Source organism: Pholcus phalangioides, unplaced genomic scaffold (genome assembly GCF_987345545.1).
Source record: "Pholcus phalangioides strain wild (caught in Gottingen) unplaced genomic scaffold, Ppha-v1.0 ptg000027l_1, whole genome shotgun sequence".
Classification (NCBI taxonomy): domain Eukaryota; kingdom Metazoa; phylum Arthropoda; class Arachnida; order Araneae; family Pholcidae; genus Pholcus; species Pholcus phalangioides.
Window position 1 is genome coordinate 8025574 of NW_028301617.1, and position 20332 is coordinate 8045905.

Consider the following 20332-nt stretch of genomic DNA (forward strand, 5'->3'; position numbering starts at 1 on the left):
CGTTTTTCTGAGGCCCCTCTTCTCTTGAGGCCCCCCGGACCATGCATTAGGACAGAACTGGTTCCCGGGCTTGATTGAGCCCTGCCAGCTTCACGTTTGTGGAGGCTACGGTTTTTTTCACAGGCTTCTGTGGTCTAGATACTGTGTTTCCCAACCGTCGAGCCGGAGCAACACCTTCTATAGAAGAAGGCCTCCGCGCGAAGCTCGTGACGTCACTGAAGTCTCCCATTTCCCTTATAGTCATTGCATATACAACATGCTACTTCCCTTATACTACATTGGATATACACTGCTGGCCACCCAAATTGCAACACCAAGAAAGACAAGAGATATCGCAACAATATTTATTTTGTAGATAACATGTTGACCAAGCATCAAATGATTAAATTTATAGACTTCTGTGAAGTGTGGTTCCTGCCAAAATCAGTAGCCGCCATTGTTGGAGATCACCGCTGCCACACGCCTCGGCATTGATTCAAAGAGACTTTGGATATGTTCTTGGGGTACAGCAGACCAAGCAGCTTCCACGCGTTGCCAAAGTTGATCTGGTGTGGCAGCTGGGGATGTAATCTGGTTCAATCGTTGAGCAACCATGGACCACATGTTTTCTATCGGCGAAAGATCCGGAAAGCGAGCTGGCCAGGGAAGCAATTCAATCTGGCGATTGACGAAGAACCTTTGGACAATGCGTGCCATGTGTGGTCGCGCATTATCCTGTTGAAATATGGCTGTGGGCAAGCCCTGAAGGTAAGGAAGGACAACTGGCTCCAACACCTCGGAGATGTAGCGCTGGCTTTTTAAAGTACCGGCAATGCGTACTAGAGGAGTGCGAGAGTGATATCCAATACCGCCCCATACCATAATACCCGGTGCAGGACCAGTGTGGCGGTGCATAACGCAGCTGTTCAGCATCCTCTCTCCACGGTGTCTCCAGACTCGAATCCGACCATCGTGGTGTTGCAGACAGAAGCGTGACTCGTCAGTAAAGACAATTTCATTCCATTGTGCCGTCCACATCCTTCTTTCATCGCACCATTGGCGGCGGAGACGTCTGTGGTTCTGCGTCAAGGGTAGACGAAGCAATGGACGTCTTGCGGACAGACCACTCTGCTGTAAACGGCGTCGAATGGTACGCGCAGACACTGGATGATGCGGTACAGACTGAATGTGCTGTGCTATGGTTCGTGATGTGGCTGAGCGATCCGTCACTGCCATACGCACAATACGCCTGTCATCACGTGAAGTGGTGCACTGAGGTGGATGCGATCGAACACGTCGGTCCGTCGTACCCTCCGGCATCCAACGATCACATATCCGCATTACAGTTGTTTGGTTTCGTCCAACACGACTACCGATTTCCCTGAAAGATAATCCACAATCTCGGTAGGCCACTATCCTTCCTCTGTCGAACTCGGATACTTGATCAAAAGATGATCGCTGTTTTCTACGAGGCATAATTGATCGTTTTTTTGAAAAAAATACAAGAAAAACACAATTGCCGTACTTCAAATCGTCCAAATCTCCAAGCCTTAAATAGCGCTTTGAAGTGGCGCCACAGGCGCGCGTGATGTGCGTCTGCGCTGAAATTCTAATCATTTGCATATCTCACCTCCACTAATGCATGTTGTAAATTTCATATTATTTGCTTGCTTCCTTCAGGGTGTTGCATTTACGGTGGCCAGCAGTGTATTATAACCGGTTGGCCGCGGTATCATAAAGGTTGAAAACCACTGATCTAGAGCCTAGGACAGTTCCCCAAGTTTTTGTTTTACGGTCCCTTCAATTATTGGGTGGCAAAGGCATTATGGTTGAAAGTTCTGGCTTTCCATAGTTGGGTGAGATCCCCTCCCCTCCCCCCATCCCTTCTGCTTTGCCAGGAAGAAAACACAACATGAGGTGGGGACTGAAGTGAAAAAGAAAAACTTCTTTGCTCGCCAGAAAAGAAAAATGAAGAAAAATAGGGAGAAATTCGCCATGAACACAATTTTGGAAAAAACCGCCCAAAAAACCGCCACCCGCCAAAGCCAAAAATTTCCCGCCTAACCGTTTTCAAACCAGCCCAATTTGGCGGGAAAACCGCCAATCTGGCAACTCTGATTAGCGCATGCACATTAGAGACAAATAGATGTTCGAGAATTGATATAATTAATTACGAACGGCTCGCAACAACGGTTGAGCAGTTGGTACGATGGCGACGTAGAATCGATAGCAACCGGAAGGTTCGAATCCCGCCCGAAACTTTTTCTCCCCTTCACTTCTTCGGATGTTTTTTGGGTTTTCTTCCGAATACACGAAGGGAAAACGGTGCTTGTTCAAGAATTGGAGGGAACCTCATACTGATATTCGGATTACGGTATTTTACCCTCGCGATGGCGTTGCGTTTGTGAAAAATTCATGTTTTTATTTATGTTTGAGATAAATAATTACAAAACACAATCACAAAACCTTTAAATACACTGCTGGCCACCCAAATTGCAACACCAAGAAAGACAAGAGATATCGCAACAATATTTATTTTGTAGATAACATGTTGACCAAGCATCAAATGATTAAATTTATAGACTTCTGTGAAGTGTGGTCCCTGACAAAATCAGTAGCCAGAGTAGCCGCCATTGTTGGAGATCACCGCTGCCACACGCCTCGGCATTGATTCAAAGAGACTTTGGATGTGTTCTTGGGGTACAGCAGACCAAGCAGCTTCCACGCGTTGCCAAAGTTGATCTGGTGTGGCAGCTGGGGATGTAATCTGGGTCAATCGTTGAGCAACCATGGACCACATGTTTTCTATCGGCGAAAGATCCGGAGAGCGAGCTGGCCAGGGAAGCAATTCAATCTGGCGATTAACGAAGAACCTTTGGACAATGCGTGCCACGTGTGGTCGCGCATTATCCTGTTGAAATATGGCTGTGGGCAAGCCCTGAAGGTAAGGAAGGACAACTGGCTACAACACCTCGGAGATGTAGCGCTGGCTTTTTAAAATACCGGCAATGCGTACTAGAGGAGTGCGAGAGTGATATCCAATACCGCCCCATACCATAATACCCGGTGCAGGACCAGTGTGGCGGTGCATAACGCAGCTAATACAATACAATACAATACAATACAAATACAACGCCACAACAGGCAAATTGCCCAACGAGGTGGCTGACTTAAGAACATCATGGATCCCCGAGCCCCTACCTACTACTCCTACACCACACATGCACCCCCCCCCCGCGGAACCCCCCAACGAATCGGTAAATGCGGGAATGTGCGTGTACGTGTAGTGCAACCTGACGTATAGTTTGTTTCTGTGTAATGCTTGTTATGTGTAGTGCTGTCATCTGCCCCCAGTTTTACTAACTATGAGTGAAGTGTTATGGTTGAATGATTTACCGTTGTAGGACTGTTGCTCTCTGTGGCGAGACTTTATAACGGGGAGATCGGCTCGCATTTGCGCCTTGAAGTTGGGAACCACAGAAAACCAACGTCAGCCGACCACCACTGTGGGGTTCGAACCCGGATCCTCGCATCACGAGTCCGGCACTATAACCACTCGACCACCACAGCTGTTCAGCATCCTCTCTCCACGGTGTCTCCAGACTCGAATCCGACCATCGTGGTGTTGCAGACAGAAGCGTGACTCGTCAGTAAAGACAATTTCATTCCATTGTGCCGTCCACATCCTTCTTTCATCGCACCATTGGCGGCGGAGACGTCTGTGGTTCTGCGTCAAGGGTAGACGAAGCAATGGACGTCTTGCGGACAGACCACTCTGCTGTAAACGGCGTCGAATGGTACGCGCAGACACTGGATGATGCGGTACAGACTGAATGTGCTGTGCTATGGTTCGTGATGCGGCTGAGCGATCCGTCACTGCCATACGCACAATACGCCTGTCATCACGTGTAGTGGTGCACTGAGGTGGATGCGATCGAACACGTCGGTCCGTCGTACCCTCCTGCATCCAACGATCACATATCCGCATTACAGTTGTTTGGTTTCGTCCAACACGACTACCGATTTCCCGGAAAGATAATCCACAATCTCGGTAGGCCACTATCCTTCCTCTGTCGAACTCGGATACTTGATCAAAAGATGATCGCTGTTTTCTACGAGGCATAATTGATCGTTTTTTTGAAAAAACCACAAGAAAAACACAATTGCCGTACTTCAAATCGTCGAAATCTCCAAGCCTTAAATAGCGCTTTGAAGTGGCGCCACAGGCACGCGTGATGTGCGTCTGCGCTGAAATTCTAATCATTTGCATATCTCACCTCCGCTAATGCATGTTGTAAATTTCATATTATTTGCATGCTTCCTTCAGGGTGTTGCATTTACGGTGGCCGGCAGTGTACTTTCATTTTACTACGCGAGAAGTAATAAAACGTGTGTGGCGGCTGGCTGATACGCCATTCCCGCAGCAAGCGCCATCGTGACCCAACGCATGTTGTCGACGTTTAATAACAGCTTTGAGTGCAAGTAAAAAAAAATTTAATCATTTAAAAAACTAAAGATGTAAGGTAAAACGGGAAAAAACAGCGTTACCACACGGGTGGGACTCGAACCATGATCATTTCATTCTGCGCCGTCGTCGTACCAACAGCTCAACAACTGCTGCTGGCCGTTCATAATTAAATATATCAATTCTCGAACATGTATTTATCTCAACACCTATATAGTAATCACGAGCACTAGACGTCAGTTTCTCTCGGATATCCTTTTATGAGTATGGGGGATGGTAATGGCATTGGATTCCGCAGGGTTTGACACCGAACACGACGGGGTTACGACGAGTAGTTATGAGTTATTAAAAACCACACGCGTCTTGAAAACGAGCGACCCGGCAACAACCAGACCTTCTCCATACCACTTGGTCCCTCGATTTCTCGTGGTCTGATACCAAACACGACGGGGTTGCGACGAGCAGTTTTCGAGTTATCTCGAAACACCACACATCTCTTCTCTCCATACGATTTGTTCGCTTGATTCCACTGGGGTCTGACACCAAACAAAACGGGATTACCACGAGTAAGTTTGTGGGGTATCGATGTTACTGGCACGAGCAGGGAACTTTTTCCCCTGAATATTCTGAGGGAAAATGGACTACTTACTGACGTCACAAGCAGTGTGCGGAGGCCTTCTATCTAGGAAGTGATGGATAGGCCTCTGCACTGTTTACCATAAACGTCATTCAGACTACCTAGCAAGTTTGCCACATTTTGAAACACAGCATCCTATTTCGTTTCTTCTCATTTTGGCGTAGAATTTTCCTAGTTGGCTCACAAATACCACATAGTGGTTGGATGTGGGGAATATAAATCGCCAATTTTGAGGGAAAATATCCTATCTATAGCCTCCCTCGGGTTCGAACCCAGAACCGTGACAGCAACCTTCACGGTGGTAGACGAACATCTTACCACCACGCCACTCGGACGCTAACAACGATAATACTGGCACGAGCAGGGAATTTTTTCCCCTGAATATTCTGAGGGAACATGGACTACTTACAGACGTCACGAGCAGACTATGGAGGCCTTCTATCTCTAGGATGTGCTGCCTCCACACACTGTGTGCTCGTGACGTCAGTAGTCAATTTTTCCAGAATATTCGGGGGGGGGGGGGAATTCCCTGCTCTTGCCAAGTATCATCGTTGCGAGGAAAAGAAATGATCGTTCTCAAAATTGGCGCTTTCTATTCCCCACGTCCAATCACTATGCGGTATTTGTGAGCCAACTAGGAAGATTTTACGCCAAAATAAGAAGGAACTAAATAGAATGCTGTGGTTCAAAATGTGGTAAACTTGCTAGATATTGTTAATGACGTTACAGATGAACTTGGCAACCCGTGCGGTGGCCTATCTCTAGGAGGTGCTGACATAACCCCGGTCTATAGTCATGGGCACTTCATTCATTCGTTACACTTCAATCTATGAGTTGAGGAAAACTCATAGTTTACAAAAATTGATTGCAGCACCAAACATAACAAGCATTACACAGAAACAAACTTCACGGAAGATTCACTATACGTGCACACACATTCCAACATGTACCAATTCGTTAGAAGTTCCGCCGGAATTTACGGACGAGTTATCGTAATACGGACGAAGTGCATATCTGTTTTAGTAGTAGTCATGGGCACTTTACTACTGATTCTGATTGAGTTGTACCAGAAGTGGTTCTTTGTTTTGAAGGCTGATGAAAAGAAAGAATGACGTCCAGTCGAAGTTGTGTGTGTCAATCATCCCTGATGTATGGGTGAATAGAAATAACCGTAGCAAGTGGAGATATCTTTATTTAGCCTCCGCAATACCCATCGCTCATTCAACCAAAGTGAAAGAATATGATACTATGGAAGATGATGAGGTCTCCCGAGAAGCAATAGTAATTTTTGTGCACTTAAACATGATTAATTTTCTTTTTGGCCAGCAAGGAGGCTACACATCGAGCTTATATTACTGGAGGGAGCATGTAGCCGCCGCGACATCGAATGCAAGGAAATCACGTGACTCGGTGAAAACACAGCTCGTGCCTGGCAATTTCCCTATTGAAATGTACAGTTCAGTCTCTAAATATTGGGTTTTAAAGATTAAAAGAAAAAGGATGGAGAACTCTCACACACATCCAGAGATTAAATTATTTATTTCATTAATACTGGAATAATTTCTTTCATTAATGCTGAAAAATTTCCTTCATCTGGAATTTTCGTTCATTTATTCTGGAATTATTTCGTTCTATATTCCTTCCATTACTTCTGGAATAATTTCTTTCATCAATTCGAGATTTTTTTTCTTTCATTAATGCTGAAATTATCTCTTGCATTAATATTGGAATTATCACTTTCATTAATGCTGAAATTATTTCTTTCATTGATTCCGAAATTATTTCTTTCATTGATTCCGAAATTATATCTCATTAATTCTGGAATTATCACTTCATTAATTGAGGAGTTACTTTCATTTATTTTGGAATTATCTCTTCATTAATGCTGAAATTACCCCTTTGATTGATTTTGGAATTCTCTTCCATTAATTATAGATTTTGAAATTATCTCATCAATTTTGGAATTAATGCTTTTTTAATTAATTTTCGAATTATCACTTTCATCAATCTGGAATTATCTTTCATTAATGCTGGAATCATCTTTCATTAATGCTGGAATCATCTTTCATTAATGCTGGAATCATCTTTCATTAATGCTGGAATCATCACTTTAATTGGTTCTGGAATTATTTCTTTTTCATTAATTTTGGAATTATCTCATCGACTTTCATTTATTGTTTTGAACTCCTGTGGATGATATAAGAAATTAACGAGGATTGCGTGTGTTTTCACCGAGTCACGTGATCTTCCGACGAATGATGTTGGGGACACCGTTCTCAGTAAGACGCCTTCATATCCGTGTATAAAGGGGTTCTACTTCTCAGCACTGCCAAGGCGGAGACCGCTGACGTCATACTCTCTCCAGTGATATATGCTCGATGAGGCCACACAAAATAGCCTTGCTTCTTGTGTAGAGCCCAACCATACCACTGGATAAGAAAAGAGTGGCCTACGAGAGAGAACATGGTTATCCGTCGAAAAAGGAAATGTTATCCGTGAATCCTTGGTCGGAAGAGATAGAACCATCTCGTCCGCTACATATACAGCTAGGGTAAACGAAGCCATGGACGCTATTGATCAAGATAGCCCTTGCTTTGCATTCATAGGAAAAGAAATGCCTAGAACAAGTGCAGAAAAATTTAAAGCTGGAATTTTTTTACATGGTCCTCAAATCAAAAAGCTCATAAATGATCCTCATTTCGTCGATTCAGAAAAATCGAGGATCTCAATCGTTCATTACTTGCACAGCCGTTTGCCTGAAAATCTCTTGGCGATACCAGTGAAGAAGAAGGTGAACGATTTAGCCACGACATAGAGACAATGGAGGACCGATATTTCAAAGTGGCATCGAGAATGTGGTACAATCCAGTTTTATTTTCTTTTTTTGAAAATGGCACGAATTCTCAAAATCTTTGAAAATAGGATGAATGAAATCGGTAATTTTTTGGTAAAAATTTCTCTCTACAAATTCTATTCGTTAAAGAAGCATTCAAAAATATCAAATGAAACTAAGACACAAATATAATTCATAAATTCTATAACTCTCATTAATAAATCACACATCCTCTTTATTAATAGTAATATTCATCGATTGGTAATAGTTTTTAACCAGTTTTCATTTCAATTACGAAATAGAAAATCTGTTTTCACATTCATTACGGAATCAGATTCCAAAATATCGGGTATTTGGGATTGGCAAACGATATCGAAGTTGTTCATAATTCTGAACGTAGCTTTTGGCAGTATTGTGATTAGATTTTAGTGCCATTAGTTGTATTAACTTTCATTATGCGATAGGATGTTATTTCCATCCATCGGAGCAGGGCCGTCTTAAGAGTATCATGGGCCAAGTGGTTTTTCGGAGGCCCTATCTGGTAAATCCTAGAAAATTTCAACTGGATTTCATTTTTGTGAGGCCCCTCTTCTCTTGAGGTGCCCGGGTGGGCCCATGCGTTAAGACGGCACTGCATCGGAGTTGCCATTGATGCTGAGCTGGATAAGATGGCAACAACTGCCGTAGGCGTGTCATGATCGCAGTTGCCCCTTAAGGCATTCGTTCTAAAAAAAAAAATCCCACTTGATGCATATTTAAATCAGAAAATAGGCTAACATGCCCTGGGTTTTCCCCCGCGCTTTTAGGAATTCTACAAAGCACTCATTTTACCATAACAGATATAACAATTCTTCTACGGCGCAGTTCGTCTCAATCATCGTTCAGATGACCAAAGACGTCACTCCACGACACACGTGCTTTTTATGATTTTTCTCGTAAACCGTTGTTCAGGCCCGTCACCAGAAATTTCGTTCGAAAGGGGCCCAAATTGATAGAACAATTAAATTTGGCAATTTTTTCCCCTTTTTTTTTCAGTCATTTTCTCACATTTCGGGGTGGGGGAGGAGACCAGACCCCCGATCCTTCTCCCCCCCCCCCCCCGAAATGTGAGAAATATGACTGAAAAAAGCCTTTGTTTGAACCAATGAGGAACGCTGTTGTTCGTCCGGCGATTGCACTCAACCAATGAGAGGAGTTTTAAGTCGAATTAGGTACAGCTCCCACATACCTTTCAGGTGCGAGGGCACTGGGCATGGCCCCCACATGGGGGGGGGGGGGGGCTGACAGGGCTCTAGCCCTGGGTCCCGGGACGGATATATAATTTTTTTGCTTTTTCACGCTATAAATTAACTACAGAAGGGGCCCGTTAAAAGTCTGATCGAGGGGCCCGCTACAGGATGTGGGGGGGGGGGTCATGGCACTGGGTACGCGGTAAAAATGACCATATTATTGCCAAGCGGCTTCGGTAGTGGGAGATAAATTTTTCTCTTATTTTCTATTTTTATTGTGCGAGTGTCGAGAAATGTTCGAGTTCGATATCATGTTTCTTTAGTGAATAATTTTCAATGTCTGATAAATTCACATGATGGAAGTGCCTGAAAATGTAATCAAAGGTTTAAATGCGGCACAACTGAAGTATTTTCTTTTATGATGCCATGTTTTAATTCGCAACAATCACACACAGAATTTTAATAACTTTTTTTCCGTGGGGGGAAAGATGAACAGAAAGAAACTGAACAACGATCGACTTTCATGCAACGAATATCATTTTTATTATCAGTTTATGAACAAGGAAAAATGCATTTGATTTTAAAATATGAACTCGAATTCTTCGAATTTCTGCAAAAAGAAGAAAAAAAAAACCCATAAAAAAATGGGACGGTATTTCCAAAATCATTGTATTTTGAATGGAACGTCTAATGGTGAGAAATCTTTCTGGCTGGACCGCGATCCGAATTCTTTCGAAACTAACTTAAAATAAAATGAAACGAATGTGCCTATACTATTGGAGTGCTCCCAAAAAACTTGTTATTGCAGAGAGTTTCACACAAAGGGGTTAGCGGACCAACCTCCCGGTGAGGGTTAATAAAAAGGCTGCTGTTTGGAATCGGCAATAAATTGTAGGTCTCGGTCTAATCAGTCCTAGTACCGCAGGAAAAATAACCGTGGTTACGACAAAAATGATCAAATGGAAGTGCTCCCGAAGGCAGAGTCTTGTGAGTGAACTGTATTTTTAGTGGCTTTTGGTTGGATTTTGCATTATTTCATTTTGAGTATTTTATGAGAAAGCTCTTTTTTTTTTGCTTTTTTTTCAATGAATTAACATGATTACTGCCATAACGTGGTTTAAATTGCTTTGTTTCGAGTCTGGTTAATTGTATATGAGAATAATGGGTAAAGCTTCAAATACGAATCGCAACGTTAAGCCGGGTTTTCCTAGGAGTAGGTTTTCTGTGCCGCGTGCAACGTGAATCGCCCAGCGCGACACGCCGTCCACTCACCAATGAGAAAAGAAGTACGACTGTTTTCCTACAGAGCGCAACGCGGCTTACGACAGCGTTTTACGTCGTGCGTAATTGGAGGACTACTTCTTTGGAGGAGTCAAAAGCGTCAGGTGCCGCGCGTTTTACCGATCTTCTCTTCATTTCTGTTGTGTTTTCTTTCCCTTCAAACAGGAGCATGCAGACGACACAGAGTAGCTGATCAGCACCTCCTAGAGATATAAGGCCTCCGCCGTCTGCTTGTGACGTCAGTAAGTAGTCCATTTTCCCTCAGAATATTTAGGGGAACAAAAACTCCCTGCTCGTGCCAGTATCATCGTTGTCAGGAAAAGAAATGATCGGGCTCAGAATTGGCGATTTCTATGTCCCACATCCAATCACTATGCGGTATTTGTTAACCAATTAGGAAGATTCCACGCCAAAATAAGGAGAAACGAAATAGGATGCTATGTTTCAAAATGTGGCAAACTTGCTAGGTAATCTGAATGACGTTTATGGCAAACAGTGCAAAGGTCTTCTATCTCTAGGAGGTGTTGAGCTGATGCCAAGGCCATATACTATGATACAGCCATCCTCTGATGCGCCACGCTAGAAAAACACAAACGCGTAAGCTGGGTTTTCCTAAGAGTAAAATTTCTGCGCCGTGTGCAGTGTGAAAATGCTGATTGATTAAAAAACTGAAATTCAGGTTTTTTTTTTTTTGACCAATCAGCGTTTTCACGCTGCAAATGCTGTAGAAACCTGCTCCAAGTAAAAACCCGGCTGTAGCGTGATTATGTAACACGTTTCTGCGGGCGCAAAATGGTCTTATTCGGTTCACGCGGCGCAAGAAACCTATTCCTAGGAAAGCCCGGCTTTAACGTCAGAAGTGCTTTCAAATTTTGCGTTTTGATTTTCATGTATCTTCGTCGTCCGATATCACGGCACATTCGTCTGTGTTTTCTTCCTCATGTAATCGCAGGTGGTTGTTCAAAACCGACCTGTATCGGAATTTTTCACCGCAGGTACGACATTCAAACGGCTTTTCTCCTGTATGTATCCGGATGTGAGCAATCAAGCTAGAATGCTGTAAGAAACTTTTGCCGCACGTATCGCATTTATACGGCTTCTCTCCGGAATGAGTCATCTTGTGCTTTCGTAAATTGGAGCTGGAAGAAAGTTTTTTCTCGCATACGTCGCACTCGTATGATTTTTCCCCAGTGTGGACGCGAGTGTGGACGACCAGGTCGGATTTCCGATCGAACCCTTCGCTGCAAATGTAACATTCATACGCCTTTTCCCCGTTGTGAGAGTTTTGATGCTTGACTAGTTCTATATTGTATCGGAATTTTTCATTGCAAATGTTACACTCGTGTGGCTTCTCACCGGTGTGGGTGCGGAGATGAACGGTCAGGTTTGGAGCACGCGAGAAGCATTTGTCACAAAAATCGCACTTATACGGCTTTTCTCCGGAGTGAATCATCTTGTGCAATCGTAACGTATAGCCGGTAGAAAAGTTTTTCATGCAGATGTCACACTGGTGCGGCTTCTCTCCGGAGTGAGACTTCTCGTGTTTCCGTAAGTCGGAGCTGGTCGAATATTTTTCGTCGCAAATACCACACTCGTAGGGTTTTTCGCCAGTGTGGATTCTAAAATGGTTTGCCAACTCGGATTTCCAAGTGAACGTTTCACCACAAACATCACATTCGTGTGATTTTTCTCCGGTGTGTACTGTTCGGTGCTGCTTCAAAGCTGAGGTGGACCAAAATTTCTTAGCGCAAATATCACACTCGTGTAGATTTTCTCGGGTGTGAACACGACTATGTGAAACCAAGCAGATGGGACGGGTGAATCTTTTACCGCAAACGTCACACTGATGTGGCTTCTCTCCAGAGTGTACCATTTTGTGCATCTTTAGGTTTGACACGGTAGTGAATTTCTTATCGCACAGATCGCACTCATAGGGCTTTTCTCCGGTGTGTGTCCTTATATGCTTCTTCAAAACGTAGATGCATGAAAATGCTTTATTGCAAACTTCGCACTCGTGGGGTTTCTCCCCAGTGTGCATTCGATTATGGCAATCCAAGTTGTAACGACTTGCGAAACTTTTGCTGCATATTTCACATTGATATGGCTTCACCGCAGAGCTCGCTCTTTTTTGCATCTCCACGTTTGACATGATCACGTGCTTTTTATCGCTCAAATCTCACTCATGTGGGTTTTTCTAGCAGGCAATTATGTGTTGCCGGGATATAATTCTTATAAACACCCCGGTAAAGAAACTAATACAGTTCCTTACAGTGGGATGATTAGTCCTTTTGGGAGGGAGGGAGTCTCTTATTGGTTTGACCCAAACAAAGAAGGGTAGGTGACGTTATATAACTTCAACCCTTCTGACGCGACCGCTTCTTAATAACAAACTCATCCTAGGGGTTGGTGAATTCGACCCTAGCGCCTTGTGACCAGTCGCGTGGAAATTTTGTGGAAATAAAGGTGTCAATCGTATCTTTGCTCAGCCTCTTGTTCTGAACACGCTTGCTTTTACAACCGAGAGATCCTCAGAATCTATACCCTATGTCTCACAGGTGGATCGGGGATAAACCATGCATTTTTCTTCTGTGTGGCGCTGATAATGAACAAAAAACGCTGAAGCCGTGTGAATGTTTAGACCAAATCGTCTTACTTAAAGCGCTTGTTCGTAATTACAGATGGTACAAATGCTATACGAAAAGGCTTTGCCTTGTTGTTCTTCAAATGAAGATCACACACAGGCGTTCTCCATTAGCCAAACGATGTCATTCAATCGCCCATTTGCGAAGAGTGGCAGATTCCTTCATCAACACTATCGGTTCCGACGAAGTTCGTCAAGTGCCTGCAGAGAAAACGAAATTTATTACCACATCGCCTGTGATTAATGAAAACAAATACAGCTGCAATGCACAAAAAATTAGGATAACGTGAAAAATGCAAGCGGTAATTTCGGTTCCCGATCGTTTATCTGATGCTGGACCTACTAGTGCTCGTTCAACTAGACTGTAAACCTGCCATCACCTTTGACTTTCGTTCCGTGTAAAGGCAGATACACACTACCATGACGTGACGTGTAACCACGTGACGTCAGATGGCGCGGGATCATACCAGACATTATACGGTGTGGTGCACACAGGTGTGATGTATTAAGACCGAAACACACTATGATGTTGAATTTGTGAAATCTTATTCGTGGAAATTCTGTGACGTGGAATTCCAACGTCACAGAATTTCCACGAATCAGAATTCACAACGTCTCTGACATGACGTGAAATCACCCCACGTCAGTGTAGCGTCACCCAAGACGTTATAGTGCAGTGGTTCTGGAACTCCCCCCCCCCCCCCCCCCTCCGCGGTTTCCCAGAATAGTCTCAAGTCGAATCCACATCGGTCGTGCTAAGCGATTTGTAATACCGCAAAACCAGTTTTTTGAGTGTGATGCAAAATGGACCATTACATAAAATCGGCCGCTTTGCGTTATACACAACAACAACAAAAAAAGACACGGTTGTTATGGAAATTGCATAGTGCGGCCGATGTGGATGACTACTTCAAAGCAGCGGATATTAATACCTCCCGTTCGCCACACGACGCCCCTCCCGGCAAAGAGGCCCCTCACCTCTACCGTGTTTCTCAGAAAATAAGCCCCAGTTAAAATCGTCTATCAGCCGCATTTGATACATCGTAGCAACACACGACGGATCTATTGAACCATAAAAAAATGACGACTTTACTATTATTTATTACAAACAAAAATGTTAACGAACGATTTCATTCAAATTATTACATCAAAACCTCTCTTTTGTGGACACTGGGAGGACAAAAATATTCGTCCGTGAACAGTGGTGATCATCGGGGATCTGCGACCGATGCAATTGCACAAGGCACCAAATGATAAGGGGCGCCGAAAAAACGGTAGATATACATTACTAGAGCAAACACTTGCTCTCGTTAACCAAAATTTTAAACCTCGTTCAAACCAAAATGTGCTCTATCTCACACACACGAGAAAACCCATGCACTTTGGCGCCCCCGATCTCCAGAATTTCCTAGTAGTGCAAGCAGGGGCGCTCGGTCTATCTAGGAGGCCTTGGTAAAGACGTCATTTTACCTGATAGCTTATAAAATTTACCAAACTCTTGCGAGAAACACAGCGAATGTCGCCGAGGAGTACGACCACACGAATCGTGGGAAACGCCTCGTGCCGTTATCATCCCCTTCCGTGGTCACAGCTCCGTCCACAAGCACGTGTATGCTTACGTATTCGACACTGAATATTTGCATACTTCTTCGTTGGCATTATTAGTACCTTTGGTTCAGTACTTTTTTTTTTGTGAAAATAGACACAAAATGTGCAAATTCTCTTAATTTTGCACACGAGTGTATTTGGGAATTTGAATCATTGTGTGAACTTAATCAATCTAGTTGCCTGCAACTGCAAGGTAGGCTTATGTATTATGATTTGAGGAACAGTGGAACCAATACTATGGGAAGCTAGACGCAGCTATGTCTGTCGAGTTAGGAGATAACAATCGTTTAATTTACATTTCTATTTCCCCGTTTTTTTATGACTTTTCCAAGTGGGGTTGTGGGCCATTGATTGCTGTTCAAATCTAAAAAAACAATAGTGTGTATATACGTGTTGCGAGACACTGTTGACACTTCAAATTCGTAAATTGGGGGTGGGGGTGGCGATAGTTTCGAGGGGATATTTTGGTGACAGCTTTGCTTCGGAGTGGTAAGTCAGCCCAGGGCCGCAACTAGATGCTTCGTCACCCGGGGGCAAGCGCGAATTTTGGCGCCCCCCCCTTGTAATGTTGAAAGAGAGGTTTGAGAATAAAATTTGCGCCCCCCTCTGGCCCAGCGCCTGGGGCACGAGACGCCCACCGCCCCCAGTTGCTGCCCCGGGTCAGCCAACGAAGGATGCAGGAAAGGTCGCAATCACAAATCAATGCCGAGATTGCTTGACAAGATACGCCAACTGACTTTCAAGAAAAAAGGGCCCAAAAAACCTCAATATAAATTCGATCAGATGAAAATCTGGTGATTCCTAGTGAAATTTTCGATTTTAATTTTTGTTGTATTAGATTTCAATAATTTGTAAGAATTTTAATCACCTTAGAGAAATTCATTCCGTTCAGTTTTTCTCTGTCCTTGATGTGAATCTTGAATAAGAATTAAACAAAACCTACCGAATATTCCTGCTTATATTCCGCAGATGCAAACTTCGCTAGTTTGAAAACTAAGGCATCATACAGTCCGCAGCGGTGTATAATCCGCATGAAAAAATTTCATCTATCTATATAAAATCGCTCTCAAGGAACGGGGGGGGGGGGGCAGTTTTTGTTTTGATGCACAACCCCCCCCCTCCTCATATATTGTTATATTGTGATATATAATTAATGTTTCGCTATATTTTTAATTCCTTTTTCCCCAAGTTGCTGATTGTTTTTAACACAACTAAAACTGGCTTCTCAGACATCCCCAGGGAGGGGGGGGGGGTGTTATGAGCAGAGGGCACCCGTGCCCCCCCCCCCCAAAAGCCGACTAAAAAGCAGAAAAAAATATATTTTCGGTAAAAAATTAAAATATTGTAAGAGAAAATACCTTTTAAATGCTATTTTAACCAATTTCTGTTAATTTACATGCTTTTTTGGGGAGGGAGAGAATTTGTGCCCCTACGAAAGTCGATCTCAAGTGCGCCCCTGGGTATGAATACCACAGGTATTAAGTCAGCAAATTTTTAGCCTTTTTCGATCTCCTCGTCAACTAACGCCCTCGTATCTCCTAACGCAAATTGGGACCGGAGGCGTACTCGGGAAGTGGAGGGGGGGGGCACGAGCACCCTATGCCCCTCCCCGACGATGAAGGTGGTATTTTTAATTAAAATATCTGAAGAAAATACCTTTACACATTATGATCAATTTTTGTAAATTTCGATGCTTTTTAAAGGTTAAGAACTCAAAATTCCTCTTTAAGAAATTCGTTACGACTCACCCCTTAACCCTTTTGTGATCCCTGAATCCTACGTACACTTCGGATTTCTCTTCGAAAATATACATAGGGCGGCAGGGCGAAAGTAGACAATTCCTCCTTCCCCCTGATCACCATGCACACCCTCGGTGAACCCCTCCCCCCGGTTCGAAGAGCATGTATCCGCTTATGTACGGGTGTCCTGCAAATCACTCAAGAACAACGCATGTTACGCACTCTGAGTGGCCACAAAAGCGTTTAGCCACCCGTTCCCCCTATAAGTGAGACAGGAAATTGGGGGGTGGTGGCGTCCGTTGAGGTCTAAACTAGAGGAGAAGGTCTAGAGAGGATTTATCAATAGGAGGGAGGGATGTTAGTTCAGGTGCCCACAAACTAGGGAAATGTTTTCCTTGTCTTCGCATTCCTAGTAACGATGCCATTAACCGCTTCGTGTTCAAGCTGTTGACGATAAATTTGAATGATCCGCAGACGTGCCAACTTTTGGAATTCAGAAATCCGGAGATTCTTCCGAAGGGGGGGGGGCCGGCACTCATAGACTCGATCAAAAAAAAATTCGAAAACATTTTCGAATGTTTTCGAAAATTACACGACAACATTTTCGTCTGCTCGGGGGGGGGGGGGGGGGGGAAACCCGAAGCGAAAATCTTCAATGCGAAAATCTGGAGAAATTTTTAAAATTCCGGAGAGCGGGAGGAAGGATGAAAAATCCGGAGAGTTGGCAGGTCTGGATCTGTATTAGACGCGTAGACGATAAATGTGGTCTTTTCCGCGTTTAAAAAAGGAGGAAAGAAAGAAAAAAAATACGAGTCGGGGAGGAACAATATAGAGATATATTAGATAAGAGAGTATTACAGTTGAATCCCGTTATAACGAACGTCAAGAGACCGGGGGAATCACTTCGCTAAAACGAAATTTTGTTATAAAGAAATTCCAGGTTACCTAGCATTGTTGTTATGTAAACTTATTTGGCGGATTATAAAAGTTTCATTAAAACGAGATTTTCGTTAAAACGGGATTCGACTGCAATACAAAATGCCTCGTTTTTTTCGCTTTCACCTACAAACTTCTTTTGTAGTTTTGTTTTTTTTCCCCCTTGTTCTTTTTCTCACTTCTATGTACAGCATAAATGCATTTATATTATTATGCAATTATTACGCATATCATATTATTTATGCATTTACATCAGCGGTTCTCAACCTGTTTGGACTTGCCTTTTCAGTATATAATTTCTATGGCGGAGCCATTTTTGAATATAATGTTTATGGTGGAACCCTGTAGTAGACCTCCTGTTTTTAATTTATCTATCAAAGTTACTGATTTGTTTCATTTTACTCGACTCGCCACGGAGCACCGATTGAGAACCACTGATTTATATCATTATACATGTATGTATAATGGTGTATGTATAATGCATGTATGTATGATGGTATGTATAATGGAAGGATTAGTTCTGAGAAAGATACATTATATATGTGTGTGTGTGTGGGGAATGGGATGATATGAGAACGAGGAGGGGAAAAAAGTTAAGAACAGCCACCGTTGATGTCTCAGTGCTGGTTACCTTGTTGAGATATTACGATGGTGTTAATGTGTGTGTGTGTGTGTGTGTGTGTGTGTGGGGGGGGGGGGACACACGCGCACATAACTTTGCTCCATATAGTTACAATAAACCTTTGCCATGAGGAAAAAAGAGGTTGAGGAAAGTCACCTAGAGATTGAATTTATTCCACTGGCGTTTGGATGCATTATTACGTTCCTATCATAAAAGGGTGGTTGATGACGTAAGCATCATTCAAACCCCCTTCTCATCAAAAGTCAGCAAATCCGAACACTACCCTCCCCATCGATGCTGACGTAATGACTGAATGCCCCCCCCTAAATCCCTCTACAACGGTATTTTTCAAAACTTGTTTGGAAATGCCTAGAGCGGGGGGGGGGGGGGTTCTCAAACATTCTTCCACCCTGGGAGCCCCTTTCCCCTATTCGATGCTCATCCTCGAGCTTCGCCGGCTCCCCAGAGCTGTTTCAAAAAAAGAATCTCTTCGAAAAACCTTTATCAGTGTCACCGCTCCGCGGCGCACAGTTTGAGGACTCCTGACCTAGAGTCTACAGTTAAACTCCTCTCGATCAACGATGTCCTTTACTGAGTTAAACCCCCTCTATCGGGGCCCCCCGGGCCAAGTGGTTTTTCTGAAGCCCTACCAGGTAAATTCTAGAAAATTTCAACCAAATCTAATTTTTGTGAGGCCCCTCTTCCCTTGGTGAGCCCATGCGTTAAGACGGCACTGACCTGATCACTGAAAGAGTTGGTGACGTTTTCGGCATCGCTACTTTTTGTGTGATGCACCAAAGTGAATTGCGATAATCCAATTTACAAAGGCAAATACACATCTAACTCAATTATTTTTTTTATCAATTAAAATTTTTTGCGGCGAATATACTACGTGAATACTCAAGTCACATTTTTGGTGGCAGCATCAACGCCGATTCAGAAAAGATGCCACCATCAGCATAAATTTGATGGCACGTGATGATAATGTTGCCTCTCGGTATACAACGATTATCCCTCTACAACGATATTTTTTCTTAGTCCGCAGAATATCGTTATACAAAGGTTTCACTGAATATCTAAATTATGGTACGATGAATTTTGCATCTATAACATAGGCAGAGATACAAGCGGCATGCTTCCCCCATAGGCGGTATAGACTTGAAAGTATGGGGGGGGGGACACGAGGATGATAATGTAAATTCATATATACACATGTACAGTAGATCAGTCGACTCCACCTTTGACGCCCCCCCCCCCCCAGCGTCAAAGGTAAAGCCGATCGATCTAATGCAGAGGTGGTCTTCAACCATTTTCTAGTCGCGTGCACTGCCTGCCGATACTCATCATCAAAAGAAGAGCACCCTTACGGCGAGTTTGACAAACGAATGCAATTAGTACAAGGCGTTTGTTCAATTGGAATGCTGGTGAAGTGCTCGCGAGCACGAAATCGGGCGCAATCATCGAGCACTCTGGGTGCTCGCCAGCAACGGGTCGAAGATGCCAGATCTAATGCATTTGCGTATAGAGTCGAATCCCGTTTTTACGAATACCGTTATAGCGAAAATCTCGTTTTAAAGAACATTTTTCTAATCCCCCCAAATAAGTTTACATAGGAACAATGCTAGGTAACCTGGAATTCCTTTCCGACATTTCGTTTTAACGAAGTTATTCCTTCGGTCTCTTGGCGTTCGTTGTAACGGGATTCGACAGTATATGAATTGACTCATCCTGTCCGCCCCCCCCCCAGACTTCCAAGTCTATGATCTATAATAATAAATATACTGTATGTTTAACATTAATTTATATACGAACATGGATACAGTAATAATGAAAAATAATTTTGAAAAAACAAGCTCTTCGATAGCAGAAATTCCCATAGTGATCACAATTGTAGTAAGTTATTTAAAGAAAAATAATTTTTTTTTTCACGACTTACTTTTGTGTGCTTAAGCGGAATTCTCCTATAAAACACAGATCTAAACTAACTAATGAAAAACAGATTCATTTGTGCGCTGATCAATTACAGGGAAAGAGATATCGCTGATTAAAGACAGCTAATCTTTTCCCTTAAATTTCATTGTTTGTTTATAAGAACAACTACCACCTCATTGTGTATGTTACGGCTGTTTCCAGCGATTCTTTCCCCTCAACGGAATATGTGACGTCACGTCTTCTTTCTCTACCTCATTTCACCACGGTTCAGGGACTCGACTCGTTTTTGATGACGTCAAACATACGCCACAGTCCTGATTTGCGATCATCCGGAGGGCAAGACGAATGTAGAGTCCCTCGAAAAACTTGAGAGCTTAGACCAAAGGGTTTTCCAACGTGAAAGCTCGCGCGGAACCCTCGATTATTACGA

At 43.3% G+C, this 20332-nt stretch overlaps 1 protein-coding gene across 1 annotated transcript; it reads right to left on the bottom strand.

Annotated features, from left to right (window-relative positions):
- Positions 1-9662: 9662 nt before the first annotated feature.
- On the bottom strand, positions 9663-20101 carry LOC149068339 (uncharacterized). The gene is made up of 2 exons (XM_089251845.1): positions 19907-20101; positions 9663-13266 (listed from the first exon to the last, which is right to left on the bottom strand). Exon 2 carries the CDS (start codon positions 12571-12573, stop codon positions 11311-11313), a length of 1263 nt encoding a protein of 420 aa, XP_089107971.1. The 5' UTR covers positions 12574-13266; positions 19907-20101; the 3' UTR covers positions 9663-11310.
- Positions 20102-20332: the final 231 nt, after the last annotated feature.

Bases quoted from the DNA above. Each gene is read 5' to 3' on its own strand.
- LOC149068339 (XM_089251845.1), bottom strand. From the start codon at position 12,573: ATGTCAAACGTGGAGATGCAAAAAAGAGCGAGCTCTGCGGTGAAGCCA.